Source organism: Cataglyphis hispanica, chromosome 19 (assembly GCF_021464435.1).
Source record: "Cataglyphis hispanica isolate Lineage 1 chromosome 19, ULB_Chis1_1.0, whole genome shotgun sequence".
In the NCBI taxonomy this organism is placed as follows: Eukaryota; Metazoa; Arthropoda; class Insecta; order Hymenoptera; family Formicidae; genus Cataglyphis; species Cataglyphis hispanica.
In genome coordinates, this window is record NC_065972.1 from 4,212,840 (window position 1) to 4,239,875 (window position 27,036).

Here is a 27,036-nt window from a genome sequence, read left to right on the forward strand (position 1 = left end):
AGGATAATATTTAACGTTTATTTCTCATTTACGGTACAATATTTATAGCTTACTTTTTGTGTCGCTTGTAATATTATACGCGGATAATCGATACAGCTTAAGGTTCATCGTAACGATACGAATACAAAGGTTACACGTCGTATAGCAGGAAGGTCCCGCTCTTTGAGAACGAGATATTTTCCGCAGCTTATTTTCCCCCTCGCAAAATCGATTTGATCGACACCGTAAAGCGAAAATAGACCGAAAATAACCAACAGTTACCAAGACAGAAATATAATCGCGTATTTCTGTCAGTCAATAAATTAACAAGAATTATAATTAATTACTCTTTTAAAATACATATATATATATATATATATATATATATATATATCAATTACTTATTTTTAATTAAAAATCCATGAAATGCGCGTGATAAAATGGACGTTTTTACAGTATCTCCATGAAAAAGAAAAACAATGCAAGATAACTAACTGGAAAAGATTAATAATAAATATATATTTTTATCGATACATCATTGTTCTTAGCATTGTTCATTGCAATGAAAACATTACTTATTATTCAATAAAACGAAGATACCATGAGTTATTATCGCGATGCGCAAGAAGAATCTCACATGATACTCAAATAAACGACACAAATAAACGGCGTTTAATTCAAATGTTATTATCTCAGATAAACATTTATAGGCTACATTTATGACGCAACAATAATAATTAATTTCTCCACGAGAATAAAATAAAACGCACTTATAAAAGATAAAAGTTAAATAGAATTTTTTATATAAAAAAGTTTTATTCGAGAAATATCGAAATTTTCAACTCACATAACTAATGACATTGACTCCTTTTTAACAATTTATTTTTAGTAATTAATAAAAAATTACCGACGATGAAATTTACTTTCAATCTCTCAGCCATAAGGTATTACTTTATAAAAGTAATTTTTAAGATTCTAAGAGGTATGAAACCTTTCCTATCATTAATCAAACCCGCACAACTCTCTCAGCTTGGGCTATATAATATTATATAACATTATATAATATTATTTAATATTATACAGAGTGAATATATCTTTGTAATCAGTTGTGTGAGTTGAAAAAGAAGGAAAACAAAGAGGATGCTTACGTCGTTCCAACGAGATCGAACCACTCGCGACAGGTTTCGGACATCATGCATGCACATGATCTTCTATTTGTACTGCTTTCTTCGTCGAGAGCTACGCTCATGCGCGAGGATGGAGACCGTAAGAAAGCGGATTCGCGTGCGGATATCCGGAAAAGCCAAGTTTTTGCTACACTATTTACACAGGGACTATGTACAATGTGTGTTCTTAACAACGCGATCTCTGTTAAGACTAGTCTGTTAACGACACAGCGGAAACCCCTCCCGGTCTTCGTTGTCATTCGTAACGACGTTATCATCGTTAATCCGTCCTTTGCTTCTTGGAATAGGTCAGTTGGTCATTCCGTTGGTCAGTTTCAATCTCGCTGCTAAAGCGAGATGCGATTATATCCGACCGGGAAATGATCTAATTCTTCCTTATCGCTCGATAAAATTCTGGATCGAGCGTTTTGAACGGCGTCAGATTGTTGAATCAACAACGTTTTCTGAGGATTTTTTGAAGATTAAATATCTCTTCATTTGATTAATGATCCTACTCTTCTTTCACAGCTTCTCCAACTTTTATTTAACTGGTTCATAAGATCTTCATTTATCAATAGCACTGAACTCACTTTAATATTGCTAGAATCTTTTAGATTATTAGAGAATTCTTCTAAAATTGGGAGTACTCTTCAGAAAAAGATTTCATCATTGCAAGTCTGGTAAGATCCGTGATTAGCTATTATGATGAGGAAATGGTGACATCGCGAAAATCCATCCAGTAAAATAAAGGCAAGCTTATTTCGAGAAGAGAATAAAGTTTTTCTAATAACTCTCACATAACGTTTCACTCTCGTTTCCGCGTTGGACGATACAGGGAGACCAGATCCCATGTTCCTCTTGAAGTTACATCGAAATCTCGACTTCGACTTAGACGATAACATTTTTTTCCGATTGGCGCGATTCATAGTACCTCTTCATCTCGCCTCGTCAAATTCGCGAAATCTGCGTTAGCCGTCGCGATCCAGCCGTCGCGAGTCAGGCGTTATAGCAGCTGCTCGTCGAGGATAGATCAGAGCTACGCTCTGTCGGGTCAGAAGATGACCGTCAACGGCCGGCGAAAGGATTCGTTTCCCGGCGCGGGTGCTGTCTGGTATCCGCCGTACTGGCCCATCTGCGGGCCCAGAAGACCGCCGGCCTGGACCGGTCCGGGATAGTAAGCGGGCAGGGTCGCACCGGGACTCGCGGCCGATGACGTCGACGTCGAGCTTGCGCTGGACGAGCCCTGCTCGGTCCTCTCGTGTTGCTTGCTCGTGTCCGGCGACTCGGCGGCTGGCGATCTCGCGGGTCCGTTCCCACCGACGACGCTACCCGGGCTGGATTCCTCGTAGAGCTTGTTGGGCTCGTAACTCGATCGATTGTAATCAGCGATGGCCGGTTTTTGATCCATATAGAGTTTCGACTGTTCGAAGTACGCCTTCGCCGAGTCCAGGTAGCTTCGATCCAAATAGGTCTTGGGATTGGAGTCCAGGTACTTGGTATCCGGATACATACTCATCGCCAGGGTGCTGGGCGGCATGTAGGCGGCGCGATACTTGTCAGCTTCCATGGAGTACTTCATAGCGTCCATCGAGCTCACCACCTGCAACAAAACGTGGAAACGTCTAATTTCGCGAATATAGTAATGTTATAGGTCTTCATATTTTGACTTGAATATATATTTGGAAGAAGAAAATTCTTTTAAATTTATTAGCAAAAACTCTCGCAAGAGACATCGAAAGTCCCAATAAAATCTAGAGAAATCCGTGAATCCCATTGTATTCTAGTCTCCGCTGAGCTTCGCATCTCGAGGCTTCGGACCCGACATTAGAAAAAACGTACGATACGACGGGTGAAAAGCAGGCGACAAATTCGAGAGTCCGACGCATTTGATTCGGTCGGCGCGCGCAAATCGCGAAATCGGTGGGCCCGGTCTGCAAATTTGTTCTATGTCGAAGACAACGCTGTGCCAACGGTCATAAATTTCGTCACGTTGGACCGAGCACGTTCGAATGACCGGGCTGCCGCGAGTTGAGAAGGGGACGACTGGCCCCGGTGAGATGACCGGTGTTGAAAAAAAAAAAGGAGAAGGGCAAGAGAGAGAAGGAGAGAGAGAGGGAATAGCGCGCGTATTGCCGATTCTATAATTCGTGACCGAAGGAAGGACCGCGCGGGATCCTTTGTCGGATCGTTAAGCGGCTTTGTCCAGATGATTTACATCCAGTCTTAGCGATGCTAAGTCCTTCTCCCGCCCGCTACGACCAATTGATTACAGCGCTCGGTTTCTCTCGCCTCCAAATCCCCCTTTTCCTCCTTCTCTCCTTTCCTCGATCCGCGAGAATCGCAACGGTGTGTCCGGAAATTAAAAAATTTCTTCTGACCGCGACTTTAGAGATATTCGCGTGAAAATTCATCCGAGATCGCGATGAGGTCGACGATTATCACATTTTAATTCTTAAATGACTGACGTCTACATATTTTGTGCGAGATAATAATTCCATACACGGTCTAATCGAGGATTGAATTTTAAATTGATTTTTTACTGCTTTAGGGATATTGGAGTAAAATAACTTGAAACCCGAAGTAATTTTTCTCATCAATATTCAAATTTTTAAATTTGAAATGATTATGAGAAATTTTATTAGACAAAATTATGAATATCTATTTATATAAATTCACTGAGTAAGACAAATTTTTCGATTTAATTATTCATCAAGATTTATCCAATTTTTTTAATGGACATTATTAAAAATACAACATATAATATACAAAGCCAAAAATATCGTTATTGTGCGTGTGTGTGTGTGTATAACTGTGCAATTTACATTGACATCGTATTAAATGTTCGTTACTTTGGGATATGTCTACCCTCGTCATTATCGCGATAGTTTATCCCCGTCTTCATCTACGCCGTCGTTCTAGGAGACTTAATTATCCAGCGCGATGTCGCTGCTAAAGAGGACAATGACACCGTATACCGTTCGCCTCTGTTTTCGCTCACAAAAGACCGGCATTCTCCTTTCGCGCCATGTGTCGTCGAAGTCGAGAGCGAAAGAGAATGAGCGCACTTTATTTTCCAAATGGCCTCGAAGCGGTGGGAGAGAGCATAGAGAAACGAGAGAGTCAACTCCCTCACATCGCCGCATATTGTGTCGCGGCCCTCGATATTTCAGACGCTTCAACATTTTGTAAGAACTCGCTACTTCCGAGAGAGAGAAAGAGAGACAGAGAGAGAGAATTTATGAGAGTGTGCAATGAGATGTTCGAGCCATTCTCGTCATCGATCTATCGGTAGAGACGTAAGATTTATTTGTTACAAACACTGTAAAATTGACTGAAGCTTCACAAAATGTGTCTGCAATTTTTGTACAGATACACTGTCTGAATTTTTAGACCAAGTGCTGTCTGTATTTTCAAATACTTCAATTTTCAAACACTATGTGTTCAGACATCCACAATTTTCAGACAATTATATGTATTTTCAGACAATTCAATTTTCAGACACTGTCTGTATTTTCAGACATACTTCAATTTTCAGACACACTATTCTGAACTTTGAGAGAAACGACTTTGCTGATTCAAACAGATTGAAATTTCTTTCGAGTATCCGGATCTAAAAATTCAAATAAAAATGTGTTTAAATTTAAAAAAATATTTATAATGTAATGTATGATAAGAAAATTGATATATTTTATGAGGCTTTAACCAACCATCTCTTTCTCTTGTTACATTGGTGATTATAACACTGAAGGAAGATTTATCCGTCAAATCAAATTTAAAAAAAAGATTCTGTATACTGTAAAAAATTTTCTAAAATTTTATTAATTATTCAGACACATTTTTGTCTGAATTTTTAGGTTTCAATTTGAGACAATCTGTTTTAATTATCAGAATTATTTTCTGAAAATTCAGGAGAGTACGTTGGAAAATTCAGGCAGCATTCTGTCTGAAAATTCAGATATTTTGCAAACAGTGTGTCTGCAAAAAAGCTGCAGATTTGAAATTTCAGTCAATTCTTTTTACAGTGTCTTCTAAACTGATTTTTCTATTCAAAAGATAGTTAAAAAAATGTGAATGTAGCAACTTGAAAAGAAAATACATCTTTATGGAAACTATCAATACCTCTGGTCTTTAAATCTCTCTTCCGGAAACTGTGGTCTCGGTTTGATCGCGTCGAGAGTTCGCGATTCTTTTTTCTCTCCCGCAATCAAATTCCTTCGCGACCGCTGATTGCGCTTCCGATGCTGATGAGCCGGCACGAGAGGAAGAGCTCAAACTCCGGCCGGACATGAAGATAACGTTGGAATTCTTCGAGCGTGCCACGCTCGTCGTTGTGCTGTTCGCCAATAATGGTCGCTTGTATCGCGCCGGTGCGTCGTTCCAGACGCGTCGGCCATTCAGCCAGTGAATGCAGAAATAACTAGCTATCTGTTTGTCTCCCCGTAGCCAGCTGCGGAAATTCATACACAGACCACGGTCTCCGGTTTCTGTTTGCGAAGCCACCCGGGGGCCCCTTTGTTGCGACAACGAATGAAACGTACCTACACTCATCCTCTCTCCTGCTCCACCTTCCGTTCTTCCACCCTCATCCTTCCTCCTCCACCTCTTCCTCCTCCTTCCACAGATCGACTCTTCCTCTCTCTCTCTCTTTCTCTCTCTCGCGCAATTCATCTCTCCCCTTTTCTTCTACTTTCGCTTTATTTACGCGGTCCGACGATCTGTCTCGCGGACTCGATACGTCCAGTCGCCAATTGTCTCGAAGATAAATGGATTTGTGATTGTGACTTTGTGGCGTTGTAAAATGTCGGCGGATTAACGCTGCTGTTGAAATAGAAACATCTCGATCAAGATTACTCGCTAATTCTCTCTCTTTCTCTCTCTCTCTCTCTCTCTCTCTCTCTCTCTCTCTCCCTCTCCCTCTCTCTCTCTCTCTCTCTTAGAGGGTTCAGTATTTTTATACAAATTGACTTTATGTTAATAGTTATTTTTGTCAAGCAATTTTTTAATTAAAGAAACTTTTACACTGCCCTTTTTCTCAAAAGATTAAAAAGTCATGTGACAACCCGCGCTTTTAAAAAATATATTTAAAGTACATATTCCTCTGAGATTATTTAGTCCAGAAAATTACCGGTATTGCCAGCCTCGCAACTAAAGTAGGAACATCGATAAATGAATTTATCGAAAAATCTTTACGCCTGTACCTTTTGTAATAAAATCAATATCGATAATGAAACAATTATATTACATTGAAACAACAATGGATCAATGAATAATTCGCGCGAGCGTCAAAGAAACTTAACCGGTCATTCATTGGTGCAACTATCCCGTGTCCGTAATATGAACCTTGGAGCGCCTCGCACCTACACATATATTGATATCACATAAAAGAATTATCGACTTACCTGAGCAGGTGCTCCAAGACCAGACATGGCCGCCGATTGTTGTGCTGCCGCTGCGGCGGCCGCAGCCATGCTGGCCGCAGAGAGGGAACCGTAAGCAGGGCCGTAATAGGTGCCCATCCCAGCTTGTCCCATGCTACCGGCCATCCCTATAACATTAACAACACGCCGATATGGATAAATAACACGGTAATTTGTGGGGCCATCGATTTATTCGCGTGATATATTAATTGTGCGCGAGTTGCACTTACGTAACATCGACAATACGGGAATAATTGTTATATTTTGTGGCGCGAGTGTGTTTTGTGATTCTGCGGGAGATTGTTAATTAAAATGTAAGGCTAAGAGTGTTAGAGTGGAAATATATTTTTACGGTTAGTCATGAGTTGGCTGTCCCAATAGGCTGTCCCAATATCTGTCATTTTTTCTTGACGGATGGGCTATTGAACTATTGAAGCGAGATACGATGGGGAAATTAAAGTATCCACGTTTTTGACACGTAGATATTACGATGTTTTAAATTGTAGTTTCATCAATCGGAAATATCGAGAAACAAAATAAGAGATAGAGATGTTGGTTTAGGAAATAGTGAGCGGTTACTTTTGCTTCGGGATAAGAATCGCGTTTTCTTTTGCCTTTCGACAATGACCACTAATGATGAACGGCTATTTTCGGTGAAGATTGATATCCGGTTCTCTATCTAACGCGACTCTGTCTCTTTTTTTATACCGTTTCGCATGTTTTGCCGTTCATTTAGAAAGAGAGGGAGAAGGAGAGAGATGAGAACGTGTACTGGGTGGCTTATCGATCATCGACAAAACCTTCGACGAAGCCCCATTGTTGAATGAGGACGATAGCGACCGGGAGACGTTGCTCATTCGCCTCGTTTCAGCTAGCCCAAAGGAGGATGATTGGCGTTGAGTTCTCGGAGATTTATGATTGCCAATGATGCCCGAAGATCTCACCAAAGGCGAGACGAGTGTTTCGGCAGTCGAGATGCTACTCGATTCTGATCGTGAAAAAATCGCGTAAAATATTTATCGGGATTCCCGATTCATCGTACTTTAAGAAGCAGCACTTATTGAAAAGTGAATCAAATATATTTTTTTCTATATTTTTATAGCTTTATTTATTTTTACATATTTATTTATTTTTATTTATTTTATATACTTTATATATTTTATGTATTTTATATATTTTATATATTTTATATTTTATACTTCATTTATTTTATATATTTTTATATATTTTTTATATTACACAAATTATTTTTATAAATTGTAAATTTATATTTATAAGCAGATATATATTAATTTCAAAGCTATGTTCTAACATTTAACTTAGATATTTTGGATAATAATATAAATATATTGTTTCCCGATAATATATTCTAACTCTTTTTACACTGATATAAAATATCAGCTGATTAGATGACAGGTAACTGTTTTATAGTAACTTCGTTGAAACGGGATTATGGGATTTTTTTGTATGGAGCTTTTGCCATCGATTCAATTAGAGTTAATCGGACATGGTAGAGTTTATTTACAGCGTCTGTCGATTTTGATTTATCTTTTTTCGCCGGGCAGAAATTCATGAACAGATGTTCGATGAATCGGGCTCTTGGTACTACGCGCGAGTCCCCTCGGTTTGCAGAGATTTGTTTGCCGTTCCTGGGTTGGCTATTGTCCTCATTGTTTCGCACCTCGTACCGGATTACGTAATTTTGAATTTCCATGCCGGACGAAGGCGCGCAGGAGGGAGAGACGCAACCTGATTACTAAGTCTAAATATTTTACGCGCGTCGTGACCGTCTGTCGCAATTCTCCCGCGTCGCATAATAATTCAAATGCAAACACAAAAGATTCTACCGTGCGACGTCGTTTTCTCCGTTCAGCGCATCTCGCTCTTCGCGTTTCGAAATTCGCGAATGGTTTACGTTTGTCTTTCACATACTCGTAAGATTGGAATGAAAAATAGATAAGGCATTATGTGACTGTACTATCTTTGCATTTATTGGAAAAATAATACACAATAATTACTCCATATATGTTTCCCCATTTTTCATCATATTACAAATAAAATTGGAATTGATGCGAAAATATTATTTAATTTTTTTTTTTTTAAATTATTAAAGAAAAATTAGAATTTTGAAAATCAATGGAAGAAATAAAAAAACTATGAAATTTTATGCAACTTGAAGCTTGAGAAAATTTTGTTTCTCCTAATTGGAGCACGCTTTATCGTTGTAGATTGACTTGACATCGTGCACGGCGGTAAAACGGAAGAGGGGAATGTGGGGGGGGGGAGACGCGCTGGAATAAATCCTCGAATAATTCCCTCGGGCGCTGTAGGACCGTACCTTTGCGGATCGCTCGTGAATTCATTGGACGCAGGCACGCGAGCGCATAAACATGTCGCGGGTTCATTATTTATCGAATTGTCTTAAGCTTCTGCAGTATTATTATGCGAAAGTCCACGCGACTCAGCAGTCACGCCCCGGGGTGAGGGAGGGGGGGGGGAGAAGGAGGAGGAGGAGGGGCTGAAAGCGCACGACTTCACGGAGATACCCGCGATCGTAAATCTGTCACTAGTTGAAAAAAGGACAATCACCCCCGTGGTGTACATACGTATATCCGGTGACAAAAGATTTTAGGGGAATATACTTTGCATTTCCTTCTCTTCATAAATTTTGCAATCTCTCTCGCGCGAATTAATTATCAATACATGTCGTAAAAAAAACTAAGTCGTCTCGTTTTATTTTAATTATTTTATTTTTTTTTTTTGGAACTGTTTAAATTCATATTTTTACTTAATCAACTTCATACTTAATCAACAACTTTATTGGCTTAATTTATTTTCGAAAGTTACGGGATTATGATGAGTGTAATTTATCGCATCAGCTGAGAGACGTTAATGATACAAGTATTGTAAGTCGTGATTTCGAATTAACATGATAATTAGCGATTACGCGCGTTGTCCCCGATTTTGCGCTTGAAGCTCGTCTTTAAATTGGATCCTTAGGAACAGGCAGTCTCGTGCCGCAGCGGAAATTTAAGCCGGTAATTTATCCCAACCACCCACGCGCTTGTCTTATGCACGTGCCACCGGTCGAGAGGTAGCAGAAATGTTCGGAAAATGTACTGAAAATGACCGCTGGGTCATTTCAAAAGAGGAAATCAGAGAAGATAATCTTTTTAGAGAGAGAGAGAGAGAGAGAGAGGCAAAAGATAAGAAAGTGAGGAAATAGTTTTTTTTAAATAAAAGAATAAAAAGGTGTTTTTGCCTGAAGGAATGACTATTGTGGCAAATATCGATTCAGCAAAGATACCCATGATGATACAATACAATAGAGATACAATAACATAATGGATGTGCTATACACAAACATAAAAAATGTTGACAATGAGATAATGATTTCCATGATAATAGATTGAAAAATTTGGTCCTTTTAACATTGCATGTCTCAAGCGGGGTCGACACAAATTTTTGTATTAATTTAACATAATATGGATATGTCGAAATCGTGACCCTAATATTATGTAAGTAATACAAAATGGATACAGACTGCATAGTAATTTGAAATAAATTTTATGTCAAATCAACATATCTTTAATAATAAAATTAATTTAGGAAAAAAGTTATTAACTATTTGTTAGTCACTCTCACGCTTATTGTAGAATAAAATCATCATGTTTTTTCTGTAAATTTTGACAGATAAATTCCGTCACAAATAATACAAAACATATTTATTAAAAATATGTGCACTGTGTGTTATTTTCATACTTTTTTCAGTTATGTTAATAATTTGAGTTCAATTAATACACTAGCGATATGTTGAATTATTACATAAATGTCTTAAATATTTAACCATGCATATTTTTTAACAGAAAAACAAATTAATAAATAATAAATTAAATAACACATCAATAAATAATTAATAAATGACAGGAAAATAAATAATTAATAAAAAAGAAGTAACAAGAAAATAAAAATAAATCTTCCAACAATGTAGAAACACAGTTTTAATTTAAAAAGATTCGAATGATTTACTTTTTTTTATCACTCTGACGCGGTAAAATTTCGTATCTTTCTTCTCCAGATTCGTATTCTAAAAGTGCGAATCATTTTGTATGTTTCCTGTTCGAGATAATCTAAACGATGCAGGGAGTTTCAATCCGAGCTTGAATAGAAATGTGCAGGGAGAAGGTCACGAGAGGAGAAGATATAAATGGGAAGTAGGAGAGAGAGAGAGAGAGAGAGAGAGAGAGAGGCTCCACGTCCGATAAATCGGAGATTACCGATCGCTTTTTTTTTTGCGGCGAGATCGCGTGGGCGTCGGGGGATAAATTCCGGCCTTAATCGCGACATCACCATTGCCGGAATTAATAATTTCTCGAAAGGTATCCGTAGAATTCACGCCTACACTTCACGCGGACACGAATTACATGACGACGATAAATTACAAGGTGAATACGGCCGCGTAATATATAATGCGACATAAATATTCGAATGCTCTATCGTATTCATATTAAAAATATAATAGCAGCAAGAGGGAATTGTGATAATAAAAACGACGCGTTATAAAAGCGGTTCAAATCTATCAAGAAGAGAGAGAGAGAGAGAGAGAGAGAGAGAGAGAGAGAGAGAAAAGACGCTTGTAAATCTACATATAAATCTTCTGAAACGTGCTCTGAGTGTGTATATGTATGTTATTTAGAAGTAACAACAATCTCGAGTCGGAATAGTAATCACGGATGGAAATGATTTCAATTACACAAGTATGATTTAATTCGTAATTAAACGTGCAGTAATTAAAGCGATAATGTAACGCAGTTATATAATTTGAGAGATAAATCAACGATGACGGTAACGATTAATTAATGTGAGCGTTACGGTATTTTAAATAATTACAATATAGTAATACGATCCAAGTATCAATTGACAGGACAAATTCTGCGCTTCGAAAAACGAATTGCTGATGTTCGTATAAAATATCTTGTTTACACTCGTTACTTTTAACAATGCAATTATCCATACGCATTTTCGGCAACAAATAAATAAGTGGATGAGACGAGTTTTGTTTGACGCGAAAAATATACACGTATTATTGGCACCGCAATGCCAGACAATCGCGTCCGGCGCGCTATCGCCTTTGTTGCAGCGGCTGTCAAAGAAAGATTGCAAATAATTAAATCACAAATCGCGCCGCGTTCATCGCGCATAATGCATTCGGCTTTTCCGTCGCGTGTTAATTAAAACAAATTGGTAGCGTACCGCGCGCATTTTCCGTGTTCTTCGTACGCGGCTTTTGCCCGGGAACTCGCTTCCATTAAGCCCGCTCAATTGTCACAATAAACTAACCAGACGTGACGTGACGTCAGTCGGGTAGTCGCAAGTGTTGGGCACGAGTGTTTACGCAACTGCGAGGTGCAATATTTGCAACAACATTTCCACGCGCCACTTCGCTGCATTGCGGTGCAACGAGGTGATTCCCGTCAAAGCCGTTGGAAAGGTCGATTTTTTTTCCATTCGTTTAAAAGAGGTAAATACTCTCAGCGAGATGGGTGTGATATGTGAGATTGATAATATTATTAATGTTAGTATAAAAATGTAGTATACATTGTTGGAAAGTTTGATTTAACATATACCGCGTGTCCCAAACGGTTTACATAAATTCTTGTGTTAATTTAGTATGACATGGATATGTTAAATGGTGACATTAATATTACGTTGATGTTTCAACATAAGATGAATGCAAACTTCATAATAATTTGAAATAAATTTGATGTAAAATCAATATATATTTTAAAACTAACTTGGAAAAGTGTTATGTATAGAATAAAATCAACATTTTTTTTTCTGTAAATTTTGACAGATAAATCCCGTCACTAATAAGTACGGAACATATGTATTATCGTGTAAAATGAAAAATATGTTCACATATTATTTTTTAAAAATAATTTGTGTTTAATTAACACAACATCAATAAGTTGGATTAACATAGGAATGTGTTGAATATTTAACACAAACATTTTGACGGCATATTTTTTAACAAGAAAACACAAGAAATTTTCCAACAATGTATTACTAATGGAAATGTAATGTTAATCGACTTAAAAAAAAGATTTACTTTTTGACATTTAGAATCACATGTGATATAATGTTATATAATTTGTATAAAATTAATAATTGAAATAATTACCGGCTCGAAGAGCGTCCATGGGAACACTTGGGTATGGAATACTGTAAGGATATCCTTCTTTCCGCAGAGTCTTGGGTTTTCTTCGCGGTCTGTACTTGTAATCTGGATGTTCCTTCATGTGTTGGGCGCGTAACCTCTTGGCCTGGTCGATGAACGGGCGTTTTTCATCTTCCGTAAGAAGCTTCCATTCTGCACCTGCAACAATTTTCATATTACGTTTAATAATAAGATAAGGTACAACAGCTGAAGAGAGAGATCGATCGTCCCGTAAATATAACTCCAAATTCTCATATTCGAATATTAATCGATTGGATAATTTGTTCCATGTTACAATGTCCTTTCTCGCAATTATCTGGTAATTAAATAATAATAATTAACGTCGTTCGAAGGTATAAATATTTGAGAATTCTTTATTCCTGCAATTTGATTTAAATATTCATAAGAATGCAAAACCATTCGTGACAATACAAAGACTCTATCTTTGTATTTCCTTTTGTATTATCTGTCGTTATTCATAAGCTGATGAAAAAACGACTAACGCGTTTAACGCAAAGAGAGGGAGAGGTAAAAATTACTGTACCCATCTCGCATATACATACATGACAAAAGGTATATAATCCAAGACTCTAAGTTTAAAATTATACGATTAATTGTCATACGCGTTGCGGCTTTTCGATTCGCATTTAAACGCTCTCGGAGGGATTCATTGGACGGGAATCGCTTTTTAACCCCTTCGCTCCTCTCCCTCCTCCTCCTCCTCCCCCCCCCCACCCAGCCAGCGGGCTGATTGTTTTGCGCAAAATTAATTACCACTTGTTGTCGGCGGCCGCCGAGGCGCGCACAAAGCGCGAAGCCCCGGTATTCTGGAAACGGAACCTTGCTGGTGGCGAGGTGCGCGACACACACCGACCCCCCTGGCGCCGGGGGGGGGGGGGGGGGCACAATGCGGGCGCAAACCCCCGGGGTTTGCACCCGCGACGCCGCCAACAATGGCCGCCGCAGCGAGACGTCGGCGTCGCGACGCCGCGAAGCTCGCGTTTACCGGAGATTGATTTCGCTGGGATTTCAATGTGTCGCGAGATGATCCCGAAAGAGACACGCGGTGTGGAAAATTTGGCTTAGATTTGACGTATATCGCATGCCTGAAACGGCCCGCACAAATTTTCGCGCGTCTTAATTTAACATAATGCGGATATGTTGTATCACATTCATATTACATATTAATTTTATATATATTATTTTAATTTATTATACTACATTTTAATATTTCAACACAAAATGAATGCAAGCTTCATAGTAATTTGATAGGAATTTTGTGTTAAATTAACATAATTGATAAAATTAACTAAGAAAAAAAAATTATTGACAGTCTCACTCCTATTATATGTACAATATTTAAAATCAATATTTTTTTTCTGTATATTTTGACAGATAAATTCTTTCATTAATAATACAAAACATATATATATATATATATTAAAAATTAAAGACATATGCAGAATTGTGTTATTTTTACACTTTTTTTAATTGTTATAATAATTTAACATTTGAGTTCAGTTAACACAATAGCAATATGTAAAATTAACACATAAATATGTTAAATATTTGACACAAAAATTTCAATCGACACATTTTTGATGAAGACACAAATTTTTTCGAACACTGTATCTAACCTGTCAATTTTAAAGTTAAGAATCTGAATTTTTAATTGAATTTTATTCAAGAAAAGAAGAGATAAACTATGTAACATATTTGCAGGTGTGAATTATTTCAGAATTAAAGATTTTATATATACATTTTATGAAATTTTCTTTTGTTGTTAAACGCCCGATGGCTCAATTCGACGTTTCAACTTGAAACTTGCTTGGCTTAAGCCGGCCGCAGAGGCATCAAAAGTAACTTTTTTCATGCCCTTCACACGAGAGCTTTAATAGCTTCCGAGCTTTTCTTCTCCTTTTATGCGGCTTGACCAGGATTACCGGACGTGGAGTCCCGGGAGCGAAAAAATCGTCGGGAGAAGAAAGGAAGAAAGAGCACACGAGTAATATTCCGAACAGTCGGCAGGATACGAGGTTTCATTTGAGCGGGAGAAAAATTTTCATAGAAAAGAAAAACACAGAGATAAATACAATGGATGAAATTTTTTTTTTTAAATACTTAAATATGATTTAAATAAAAATTCGTAAATATAATTTTTAACGTCCCCTTACGTATATAATCGACATTACTCTTACCCAGAGAATTATCCTGCAATTAAAAAAAAAAAAGAAAAGAATAGTTGAGAGAAGGGAGGAGGATTTGGAGCCCGCGATAAAAGCTGATAAGAACGTCGGAAGCCGGGAATTCGCAGCGAGCCGTACGGATCCCTTGTTTTTCCCGTTGTTACTGCCTGCTATCAACAGCAACAACAGCACTATTGGACAATACGGATGCGTGATGGCGCACAATGAACCCCAAAGAAAAGGTATTGACAAGCGCTGAATGAGTTGGAGAATCTTCCGAGACAATAGCAAGCTGATAACGCGAAGCTGTTCCCGATAAAAAAAAAAAGAAAGAAAAACTCTCTCGACTTAATTAATTCTAGAAATGTATATTGTTTGCGCGGCAGATTCAACATTTTCTTATTTAAATCAAACCATCTGAGGAAGCCGGTGCGTCCGTGTTAATACAAGGGTGAAAACCTTATTCCGCAAATCTTTTCTCCTTCTTAAGGAATATTTTTTATCCATCCATTTACTTTAGAGATAAAGTCCTCTTTATCGCTCGATATGAAAACATTGCCGAGAGTTTCCGTCGTTTGAGAAATAGCGGTCTAAATTGACGACTCACGCGAACCGCGTGAATTTCCCTTCGGAATCGAAAAGCCGAGGCGACTTCCGGTCGGCGCGCAAAAGGGGTAGCCCTGTGTGCTCTCCATTTATATTACGGCTTATCCAATCGATACACGGTTTTCCCGTCTGAAAGGCAGGTGGCACGGTCGAACAAGGGAGGGAAATGGCGGGCGGGCGGGGAGGGTGGAGGGAGGAGGAGGAGGGTGGCGGCGGGTTTCGACGTATTTGTTTAGAACAAAGGCTTCCAAGTACTGATGGTATTAGTAAGTTGGCGTTCGCGGGCAATACTCCTTCGTTTTCTCTTTCCTTCTTTCTGGGGAGGGAGGAGGGGTTGACGATGACGGCGCCGAGGACGACGACGACGACGACGACGAGGACGATGAGGAGCGAGCTTAAAGCACAATAGCACCCGCTTTTCAGTCCTTTCGTCGACGGACAATGCCGTTTATTTAACATCGTTTAAAAGTACAAAGCCTGTTAATTAATGGAGGAGGACGGGGCGGGGAGGGGGGATCAGAGAGGGTGGGACCGGGAAAGAGGGAGGACGAAAGAGGGGGACGTCGTGGCCGTGGCGTCGTCCTCGTTTCTGTGACACGAGCAATGTCTCGCTGAAGGTGACCGATGGAGGGATACGTGTCGATTGCCACGTCGATTATTATCCAGAGCTTGGATGCGGTTTATTACTTTCTTTCGCGTGTATTTCGCGCGCGAAAGGAATACAGACGGTTTTCTTTTTCCTTCCTTCTTTCTTTCTTTTTTTTCTTCCTCTTTTTTTTTCTCCTTCTTTTCGCTAATTTAATCTATTATAACATCTCGCGCGGACGCATCGAATTTTTCACGGAAGACAAGAAAGAGTTATCGTTCGGAGCATTGACAGTTGAAGATGGTGGAGACGAAGGGGAGGGGGGGAGGAGGGGGGCGAGTGTGCAGCTACTGCACCGCCGATCGATCGGCTACCCTGCCTCCTCCCTCCCCTCCCTCCCTCCCTCCCTCCCTCCCTCCCTCCCTCCCACCCTTCCTGCCAACCCTTCCCGGACTTGTCCCCGACGATGAAACGTGGAAATTGGAAAACGTTTCCTGCATTTCCTGTTGGGAAGGGGGGTGATGAGGCGGGGGAGATGGGGGCTTTGCGACTTGGGGCTCCGAAATCGAACTTGCGTCGTCAGGATTACGTGAGAAAATACGCTCGGTGTTAAAAATACACTGCCCAAACAAACGAGGCTCATTACAATAGGCGAATGAAGTCTCACAAGTCTGCTAATTAGTAACATTATCTGTTAAAAAGATGTTAGTTTGAAAGAAACGAATATAGAACAATGAAAAAAAAAAAAAATAAGTGTATTATATAAAATGGTATTATAATGATAACGCGATGATATATTTTAAGAGATATTGACGTAAAAAATAAGATTTAATTGATTTTTTTTTTTAGAGCAAGATTTGTCGTAACGATTATTAATGGATGAGTTGGGTTTGTGCTTTTCTATATCGAATAATATTATTATTGTAAATAAATATGACCGAGATGAGGCAAAACGATGTAAACACTATCCCGTAACAATGTTTTCGAATATATTTTTCATATCAATCATCTTTTCCTTCGCCTATAATTATCATACACGTTTGTATATTTGATTGAAATATCCTTAAGTATAAAAGCGATAATGTTTTATACGTAATCCTCGTTCACGTCGTGGAGAGGCACAGCGAATATATCCATGGGGGTGAGCGTTACGTTCTCGATAATAGCGCGAAAATTTTCATTAGATACATTCATTTGCCGGCGTACGGTATAATTACGTCGTTAAGTAAAGCGACACGGCTAAAAAGGAGATCCTATCTCGAGTCCTCTTCGCGTGCCACGCTGCTTAATAGCTTTTACCTTTTCTTACGGCACGAAACAATGACGCCGTTATTCTCGTTACCGGCGTCGTATCCCATTAGGAAGATGCCTCCGAGGCATCACGTATTACACGCTACAGATGACTCAAGGCCTTTTTCGCAACGTAGTGCAGTTTTGTTTTATCTTCACAGTATAAACATGACTTCATACAGTGTCCCTCTCTTTTTACGAGTTTGTTAACAATTATTTCGCGAGATATTTGAGTAGAATATTATTTCGTGCGATATTTTATCTCTTCATTATATAGCATACATAATAATTCTGTTATTTTATCGATATTATTTTATAATAAAATTATTTTAATATTTTACATTTAATAAATCTCAACGATAGATGCTGTCATGGACTTAACGTCTATTAAAAAAAAAGAAAAAAAATTATTAAAAAAATTCTGATTAGGAAAAATCTATCGAAGTGAAATTTATTAAATAAAATCTATTTAAATAATTAATTAAAAAAAAAAAGAAACAATATCCGCAATTTCCTAATTTTGCAATGATTTATTCTTCGATTATATCTTAGAAGCTTAGATCGCGAAAGATTCTTCGTACTTAATCGCTTGTAATTCAAAGATCATTGGTGTCTCGAGATTTTAAGTAAACAAAGCTGCGCGAAGGTACTTTACTCGTGCACTCTCCTTCCTTAATCTTCCCCAATCCTTTTTCGCGCGAAGCTCGCGTCGCGGAATTCACTCGCGCAAACAGATTTTGCTCATGAGTGTCGAAGTGGGGCAGAGAATCCCGGCCTTTGTGACACAAAGGGCGACCGGTGGGCGGCTCAAAGTAGTGACGGAGGCTTTTAAGGGAAAGCTTCAAGCTCGGGGACGATCATTTTTAATCATGACCGTGAGAGGGGAGGCAGAAAACGCCGAGAGGCGCGCGTACGTGCAACTGAACGCGTTTTATATATACATATACATACATACATACATACATACATACATACATACATATATATATAAATATATATATATATATATATATATATATATATATATATATATATATATATATATATATATATTGCCTTTGTCGCAACGAGTGTCATTGTCCTCGCGATTCTGTAGGTGAGCGTCGGAAGATTCTCGGCGAATTATTTCCCCTCCGCGAGCCAACGGTTCGGATTTACTTATGTGAAAGTTGTGGCGGTAATATCTTTTCTCTCGATATTAGTATTTGACGGATCTTGAAAGAGCTGTTTTTCGAAAAGCCATCGCGTTTCGAATGTCATTATCGTTCCAAGAATCTTTGCATTTTTAATTTTTCTGACGTTTATTTTACTCATAAATTACACGTTGATATTAAATAAAATTACAATACTGCGTAAAAAGTGATACGTAAATTGTATAGAGTAGAGATTCAGGCCTTTTCTTAATATTTGGGTTTATTAAGGCGATAAAAAAAAATAGATTTTATTATTATTTTTTTTTTTATTTAAAGCGTAAAAACTAATTTGGAGCAATGCTATTTCGAATGTTTTCGAATCGCTGTTACTTTTCGAGATTGGTGTCACGGATAGTTTTCGCGAACCAACGGTTGGTTGTTTAAAGAGTTAAACCGGATTGTCTTTTAGGACTATAAGATAGGCATTCTTTTGCCGAGAGGATTGCAAGACCGAGACAAGATCGTTCTTTTAACGCGCTCGAAAGAAGTTGATGCCTTTCCTCTTCAAGGCACTGGCAAAAGCGGCAGAAATACTTCATTACGATGAAAGCTTCTCCCGGAGTCTCCTCTTCTCCAAATCCCTCTTCTCTCTCATGTGTTTATACACCCTCTATTCCGCCCTCTTTGTTGAGCTCTCTCTCTCTCTCTCTCTCTCTCTCTCTCTCTCTCTCTCTCTCTCTCTCTCTCTCTCTCTCTCTCTCTCTCGAGGATGTTTGCATCGCGTACGTACGTTTTTTTTTTTTTTTATGGCGCAACATTGTGTCAGAGGTGGCTTTAAGAGAGGGAAAGAAAGACTATAAAGAGAAATCTCATTTCAATTTTTGTGACAAGGCTATCGAAATTATGATAGAAAAGTCAGTAGAATTGTGAGATGGAAATTATAGGATTATAAAGATTTCGAGGTGATCATTTTTGCGATAATTTTTCGTTAATAGCTTCAATATTATAGTTTCTGCTATTTTTTAGATAGTCTATATCAGAAAATAATGTATTATTATATTTATCAGAACAATAATGTATTATTAATATTAATAAGTGTATTAATTAAGTATATCATTCAAATTTCTGATTAAAATAATTTTATGAATTTCTTATTTTCAATCTTATTTCTACATCATTTTTCTATCGTGATCTTTCTCGATCGAGATTGCCATCATCCTCGAAGCGCTTAAGCCGTTTGTTCGAGTGGAATCTTGAAGACGAGAGGGAAAGGGGCAAGGTTCGGACGAGCAACTTGCACAACAGAAACGTTACAGCGAGGTGCAATAACTAGATTAGCTCTAAGCGTCTCCCAACAGAGCACTCACTTTAAAGAACCCCTTTCTCGTTTCTTGCCATTATTCCCTTCAGGATGCGCGCCCTTAAACGTTCTCCGAACGTCGTGAAACGTGGCGAATTGCCGGCTCCGAAGATAAACGCGCGAATCGCCATCTACTAATTGATGCAATAAAACTGGAGGCCGCTTTATCACACTTTTGGACCGGAATTATTCTAGCCCCTCGCGTCCCGACGAAGTGCCTATCCCGAGGAGAGAAGCTTCTGTCAATCGTTTTAGAACTGTCAAACGGAACAATGGCATTGATATCAAATTTTAAGTGTGAAATTAAAATTGAGAATTAAATTAAAATTGGATATTAAATTAAAATTAAAAATTAAATTAAAACTAAAATTAAGATCAAAATTAAATTAAATGAAAATCAATATTAAAGTTTGAAGAATCGCAGAAATTAAAATTCCAAAGCTTGAAAAATTTATGGAGTTTATCGAAAATCTAGAAATCAAAAAGTTACAGAAAACTCTGAGGATTCAACATTTAAAAAAACTTTCAAGAGACTATTGCTTGCGAAATAGAAGCGAATATTTAAAATTTTACAAGTCTTTGAAGAAGTCTTTCTTGTTGCACTACATCAATATCTTTCCCTCCTTAGAATTCCCTATGTGACCAGTCCGGGCATTCATGTAACCAATCGAGAAATAAGACGACATTCTTCCAGATACCTTTGTGGCCGGGAAAAAAGCGAAACGTGACATTTCATACGCTCGCCCGCTAAATTCCGATCACCGTATTGAGAAAGAAAGAGAGAGAGAGAGAGAGAGAGAGAGAGAGAGAGAGAGAGAGAGAGAGAGAGAGAGAGCGCGGAGTTTTGTGTCGCCTTGTATACGTAGGAATTTTTTTGCGGCAGAGAGGAATGAGGACAAAATTCGCGACGTAGTGTTGCAACGTAGTGTATCATCCGAAAATATGCTCGGCGGCGAAAGAACGACGGAAAAGTGTCGCGCCGACAAAAGAGGAAACGCGGAGGAAGAAGCGTAGGAGAATAAAGATGAGCTGGGCGGGCGGGGAGGATGGAGGGGGGAGGAAAGGGTAGGAAGATGGAAAATAGAAAGGGGGTGGTACATCGAAGGTTCGAGCGTGCGCATCATTTTTACCGGGGGAAGGAGGTGGCGGAGAAAGAGGAGAATGGAGGAGGAGACGCTTCCCTTATTCGTCGTCGCCGGGGAAACGAAAAATAGGGGATGGAGGGTGCGAGACGAGGAGAAAATGACAGATAAAGGAGCTCGAGGGAGTTGCGGAAGATCCTTTGTTGATCTCGACTGTGAGGTATTTAACAGAAATACTAAACGAAATCTCTCTCTCTCTCTCGTTGACGCTAAATCACGCGACATGTGTGCAAAGTCGTTTATAAAAAAAAAAAATAAATGACGAAAGAGAATACGTCAAGAATACGACGGGTTGTAAAATCGCGAATAAATTGTATCTCAGTAAACGTTTTCTCAAAAGGATCATAGATATGCGATCATCATTATATCTTAAAAAAATATGTCCTTACTAAAGAAAAGATTGTGTTTCTAATCTTAGAATTTATTGAGACGATGAATATAATGAAGACGATGAATATGATATAATAAAGATATTAAAATCTAAGATTTTCTTGAAGATAAAACGTTTTAGTTTGTGAAAATCTTAGAATGTAAAATCTTTCTCGAATTTTCTTTTTAAATTGATAGCATTTGAAATATCAGCATTTAAATTTTTTATGAGTTAAAGTAGAATAAATTTTCGAAAAATTCAAATTTGTAAAACTGCAAATTTTATTAATTGGAAATTTGATTTTTTTAACTTTAAAAGATTATAGAAATGAATGTAGATGACAAATTTTGAAAGATATAATTTACTTGAGGAGCATTCATGAAAATAGAACGATAAACACACAGTTGAAAAATTTTTTTAAATTTAACATACATCGAATGTCCCAAACAATTCCAAACATTCCACAAATTTTTGTGTTGGTTGTCTGAGATTTAACATAATATGAATATGTTAAATGATGACACTAATACATAATGTAAATCGAAAGATTTCAACAGTATGTAAATATTTCAACACAAAATAAATGCAAATTTCATAATAAATTGGAATAAATTTTGTGTAAAACTTATTTTTAATGGTAAACAACATAATCAACATATTTTCAAATTAACACATAGATATTTGACAAAAATTTTAATATATTTTTTAACAAAAAAAAAAAAAAAAAAATTTCCAACTGTGAATTTTAATATAAAATATAAAAATCTAACGTTTGCTTACCGAGCCGTTTGGAGATCTCGCTGTTGTGCATCTTGGGATTTTCTTGAGCAATCTTCCGTCGCTGTAGCCGTGACCAGACCATGAAGGCGTTCATGGGCCGTTTAATGTGCTCGACTTGCACTTTCTTGCCACCCGGGCCGAGCGGGCTGTTGAGGCCGACCCCCATAGGACCGACACCGACACCGGCACCACCCGGTGGCGATGCTCCCGTCATGCCCTGCATACTACGCAGGGTCTCCGTGAAGGAGCCGTCGCACATGTTGCCGCCGGCTCTGTAATTAAAGGCAGCTACCAATTAGTGACCCCTGTTAGCCCGGTCAATCCAGGGCATCACGCATTAATCCCGCGGGGCTTAAGAATGTTCGGTTAAGGTCGGAGAGAATAATCCGAAGCTGTCACTAAGTGGCCTTTATTTTAAAATCTCTTTTATCGAGAATAATGAACGGTTGACGTTTAACATTTTTTTTACACGTCAAAAAATAATTGGTATTATTATATATAATTATTATTAGATGTATTAGATGTTAATTTAAATATTATTTCTTTTTTTTATGTTTGTAGTTAACATTTATGTTCGAAATTTTTCAGACAAATTCTAAATGTTGTGTCTCGTTAATTTTATTACTGATAAAAAATGTTTACTATCTCGTAATGGGTTAATGTCAAATAAATTTTCATAATCTTTCTGTTTTTTAAATTCTACTTTAGGTAGCAAGAAATATACATCTTTCACGATAATTATCATATCAGCAAGCGACACATGTGCACACACGTCACTTTCTCATTTTCTTGCTTTCTTTCATGCGAGCAAGTTAGAGCCAGCGAGAGCCAGCGAATTCTCGATCAAGTGAACCGCAACTGTATCATCGTAAAATCGCTTCGTGGGGGGTCGAGCGAGACGAGCGCGGGCCCTTTTCTCGCAGCATCGGCGACATAATTGCTTATTCGTTTGCTCCGCAATTCATAAGCAAATTAATCTTATCCTTTTCTTCGTATCAAAGCCATTAACCAATCTCGGCACGTTTCGTGCGTTCTCTCGTCCTTCATCCTCTACTCTAAACGTCATCCCTGCGGCAAAGGGTGCGCCAAACGACTCACTTCCCTCCCTCACTTTTTCTCTTCTCTCTCTCTCTCTCTCTCTCTCTCTCTCTCTCTCTGTCTCTCTTCTTCTTACTCCGACAATTCTAGCTTCTCGAACTAATACAATTATCGTGTTGAATCTCCTTGAGCGTTCGTTAAAAAAAAACTTGTAGTGGTCGGAGGATCTAAAGGGGGAGCGGTAGTTACGATTTTGTATGGCCCGGGTCGCCCCCGGTGCGGAGGAGGAAGGGGGACAACGAGAGAGCGAATGCCACCCTCGAGTGTCATTCAGGACGGATTAATAGATACGTCGGTTAGGCGAAGTTGCAAGGGGTGGAACAACCCACCCCGTCATCATCGTGGTGTTTGGGGTGCTCTCTGAGAATACTCCTCTCTTTCTCTCTCTCTCTTTCTCCGTCCTTCTCTTGGGGGTAGCTCACTGAGACCGAGAAGATGCTGGAAGTAATGGCTGTTGACAACCCAAGCGACGGGGGATTAGGAAGTGCTAATTGAATGTTTAGGTACGGGTCACCGATAGAGTGTCGGGGATGCACAGCAAGCCGCAATTTATTGCCTATTTTGACAATAGAGCGTTTATTTGCGGAAAAACTTTGCATGTAAACTATCTAAAGAGTTTGTTGTTTTTCGCGTGCGATGAATAGTATTAAATTTGACGCACGAGTGCGTAGACCTGCTCCGTTCGCACATTCCAAAACATTCGAATAAATTTAGAACAATCATAAATTACTAGATTTGTATTTCGGCAATTTATAAGTCGACAGACAATTTTATCATTCATGAGAAATTTTACAATTTATTGAAAGATGTCATTTAATCAAACTTTTTTTGTAAGTTACTCTTTGTAATATAATTAAAGTAAATAATGTGATATAATTAAAGTAAATAATATTTTCCAAGCTTGAATTAATCCTTTAATTTAAGCGAATAGTATTTATTTTGCAGCAAAGTTTCTTGAATGCTGCATATCACACGCGCGGTTGTTTTTGTATTTTGAAATTTACGTTTATTTATAGATAAATTAAAAAAGATTTAATTAAAGATAATTGATTAATAAAAATGAATGAAAACTTTATCTAACACGAAACAGCTAGCAATATAATTTTCAATTCTAAGAAAGAGATAAATCATAATCTAAACTTTGACTTGCATAAATGTTATTAAATTTTGGAAATAGTCATTCTGCATAAAATTGTCAATATATTTCATGATATTAATTTTAAATATAGTGTTGATATATATTTTTAAAAATATTAAACGTCAAAATATTAAAGTCAATTACACGATAAATTATGTTCATTTTTTTTTAAATTAATTAAGTTTAAGATGTTAGACATTTAAAACAATATAATTAATATAATTTTATAATCGATAGCAATATTAATTAATAATAAAAATTTAAAATTCAAAATTGAGATGGTCAAAACAGCTGTTAGCATATATCATTTTATCATAACAAATGTGCCTAATTTAATGCTTCCTAAACAATTTTTTTTGTTTGGATATAATTTATAGACGTCAAAAAAATACGAGTATATATAATTTTTATTAAAAGATATTACTATTGATATTTCTATCATTTAAATCGTTATTATTACAATAGTGTTTTTTTTTTTTTTAAGATTTTTGTGTGTACAATAGTTTTACATTATGCATTTTTAGAATTTTATTTCCAAAAGTATATATTAATTTTTAAATCAGTTAGTATTAAAATAGTATTAAAATCACTTAGTGTTATAAATTATAGACATAGATATTTTTTTCTTGATGATTAAGAATATATGACAGTTTCCACTATTCAATTCACAAGTTTAAACTGTTATCACTTATACGCGTGTAATTACATAACACAAATATTATATTTTTATATTATATTTTTTACTTAAAAAAAAATATCAATATTTTGTGCTCAAGAAATAATGAAATAATAAATTCACTCTTTGATCTCCGGGAAGATGTTTTATTCAACTCACCAAGATCATTGTTAATCAAACTTAGACATAGCTTGAAAATATTTTCTCTCTCATAATTTGACATACAAAGCTCTTTTGGAGAAAAACACGTGATTTTGTGACTATTTAGGCCACTTTTAGGCCACTTTCGTGAAAGATCCAAGGAAATATTAACTCTAAAATTCGTCTCCGATCCTAATCGTACTCTCACTCGCTCCTTTTTCTCATGAACTCACCTCATAAAGTGGCCGGCGGCCCGTTGGTGCAAATCCAGCTCAATTTTGCTGCCGTGATTGAGACTTTCGTCTCGCGAAGCTTAACAACTTAATCACAAGGTGAACGCGACAATATTTGAGGGAAAGGGTCACTGCACTGCTTTAATTTGTCATGCACATAATCAGATCAGGGTCCTTGATTCACTGTCATGTCACACCTGGTCCCAGTTCTCCTGTCAGTTCTCTTGTACATTGCGAGCGACACGCGACACGATACTGATACTCGATTTTGTCTTGTTGACGTTGAGACTCGCGACACGTTTTCGGTTGCCGATTCTAAATTTCTGGTGATCGCGACAGTAAGAGACGGAGACTGGCACTGGTTCGGTCTTATCTCGCGGCTGTCAGTTTTGGAATGCCAACGGGTCCGCGGATCGGATCTGAGTCAGTGGCGCTCACGAAACCCCCCTCTTGTACGCACGTTCTCGTGACCATGGCAACCGACTGGTATAAGCCAATGGTACATTCTGGGAGGCGGTCGCTCGCACGGTGGAAGCGTCCTCGTATTTTGATTGGCCTGAGTGGCAAAATTGTCAATAAAGGCCAGTAAGGTCGGTTACATGTACGGTCGGTCTGTTCCTCGGCTTGTCTCTCTTTAGCTTCGTGCGCCGACCTTTCTCGATGGGCCTGCGTCGTGTGATCACGAGGTGCCACGAGGCATCCCTTGGACGCGAAAACAGCCCCTCTCGCTGAGCGATAATCGTGCTCCAAGTGTTTGGAAATCATTTTCTCGTTTTATCGGTTAACGTCTTCGGGATTTGTGTCTAGCAGAGAAAAGTCAACAAGTTGTTAAGGCAAACGTAGGAAGTTGCGTATACAGGAGATATCACATCCATTTCATTGATACTATTATTAATATCATCATGAAAATTGATAATTTTTTAGACTATTTTATCTTGGCATTTTTACCTATGACATTCAATTTATAAAACTTATTTTGCTTATACTCTCTATTAATTTACAAAAAAAGATTCTTTGGCGTTCGAGTTGCATCCCAAATGTAAATCTAGATTAAATCGAGAGTAGAAGTCGATAAGATGAAAAGAAAGATGGAGGAAGCAAGAGAAAGAGAGAGAGAAGAGCTCTGTAACTGTTCTGTTGCCACCACCCCCACTTTCACAGACGAACCCAGCCCATGAAGAGGTGGGAGACAGGAAGGATCATGAAGAAGGTGGGACGAAGGCGGGATGGTGGGTGCTAGTATCAAGACTTGAATTCGAGAGAACGCTGGCTAAGAATGGAAATAAGAAAGCGACTTCCCCCCTTTCGATACGAACCAGGCTCTACCATGCTTTCCTTCCCCGTATATTTCCCCTACCTTTATTCAACGTTCTCGTACTCTCTCTTTCTCCTTCGTCAATTCTGTATTCGCATTTATTCTGGTAGGACATTGTGTTCGTTTCACAACGCAACAAAATGGTAGCTCTCGCCGTTTTGCTCTTTTTTTTTTTTGCGGAGGGAATTTTCGCGCGACGGGGG

General features: G+C 38.0%; 2 protein-coding genes across 3 annotated transcripts in view; one reads left to right on the forward strand and one right to left on the reverse strand.

The window, feature by feature from the left end:
* LOC126856652 (transcription factor Sox-19b) lies at nucleotides 1-25,905 on the reverse strand. The gene is made up of 5 exons (XM_050605365.1): nucleotides 25,519-25,905; nucleotides 22,233-22,504; nucleotides 12,744-12,938; nucleotides 6,545-6,690; nucleotides 1-2,745 (listed from the first exon to the last, which is right to left on the reverse strand). The coding sequence occupies exons 1-5, from the start codon at nucleotides 25,521-25,523 to the stop codon at nucleotides 2,197-2,199; spliced, it is 1,167 nt and encodes a 388-aa protein (XP_050461322.1). The 5' UTR covers nucleotides 25,524-25,905; the 3' UTR covers nucleotides 1-2,196.
* The window catches only part of LOC126856666 (galactose mutarotase-like), a 138,254-nt gene that overhangs the window by 7,470 nt on the left and 103,748 nt on the right, over nucleotides 1-27,036 (forward strand). The gene's annotated exons all lie outside the window — the stretch shown is intronic.